This window comes from Eimeria mitis, genomic scaffold (assembly GCF_000499745.2).
Source record: "Eimeria mitis Houghton genomic scaffold, Emh_scaff4040, whole genome shotgun sequence".
In the NCBI taxonomy this organism is placed as follows: Eukaryota; Apicomplexa; class Conoidasida; order Eucoccidiorida; family Eimeriidae; genus Eimeria; species Eimeria mitis.
Genome location: NW_013572373.1, coordinates 4,213 through 5,027, shown reverse-complemented (window position 1 = coordinate 5,027; position 815 = coordinate 4,213). Strand labels below are relative to the sequence as shown.

Here is an 815-nt window from a genome sequence, read left to right as displayed (position 1 = left end):
AAAAAAAAAAAAAAAAAAAAAAAAAAAAAAAAAAAAAAAAAAAAAAAAAAAAAAAAAAAAAACAATACCTGGTTGTATAGCTGTTGGTGGTGTCTCCTTTAACCTGAGGGATATTTGGGCTTCTCCATTTGCCCCCACAACTGCTGCTGCTGTTCCTTCATCGAATAAACCTGCAGCAGCAGCAGCAGCAGCAGCAGCAGCAGCAGTAGCAGCAGAAGCAGCAGCAGCAGCAGCAGCAGCAGCAGCAGCAGCAGCAGAAGCAGAAGCAGAAAAGAGAAGATGCAGCAGCATCAGTTTATGTAGATGCAGCAGCAGCAACAGCAGCAGCACCATCAACAACAGCAGCACAAGCAGCAGCAGCAGCAACACCAGCAGCAGCAGCAGCAGCAGCAGCACCAGCACCAGCACCATCAACAACAGCAACACAAGCAGCAGCAGCAGCAACACCAGCACCAGCAGCAGCAGCACCAGCAGCAGCACCATCAACAACAGCAACACAAGCAGCAGCAGCAGCAACACCAGCAGCAGCAGCAGCAGCAGCAGCAGCAGCAGCAGCAGCAGATACCACTGTGTAAGATAGCATTCCATGTTTGCTGCTGCCACTGGAGGGGTCTGCCTGTCTTTATATTTAAATAGCGTCTCAGTATCTCTGTCTTTGTTCTTCCTCTTGCTGCTACTTGCTGCTGCTGCTGCTGCTGCTGCTGCTGCTGCTGCTGCTGCTGCTGCTGCTGCTGTGCTGCGTCTGTATAGAACTCAACGAGAAGGGGTGGGTCCCCAAGGAGGGGCTGATTGACCACAAACTCAAGTCTTAACGC

General features: G+C 50.3%; 2 protein-coding genes across 2 annotated transcripts in view; one reads left to right on the top strand and one right to left on the bottom strand.

Moving 5' to 3' along the window:
- Positions 1-303: 303 nt before the first annotated feature.
- On the top strand, positions 304-789 carry EMH_0071870 (uncharacterized protein; the record flags this gene model as incomplete). Its single annotated transcript, XM_013499151.1, has 2 exons — positions 304-588; positions 751-789. The coding sequence occupies 2 exons, from the start codon at positions 304-306 to the stop codon at positions 787-789; spliced, it is 324 nt and encodes a 107-aa protein (XP_013354605.1).
- A 12-nt stretch (positions 790-801) lies between these two features.
- The window catches only part of EMH_0071860 (uncharacterized protein), a gene marked incomplete at both ends in the record, with an annotated part of 1,119 nt that continues 1,105 nt past the window's right edge, over positions 802-815 (bottom strand). Inside the window, one exon of the mRNA XM_013499150.1 lies at positions 802-815. Within this exon, the coding sequence (XP_013354604.1) occupies positions 802-815 (14 nt within the window).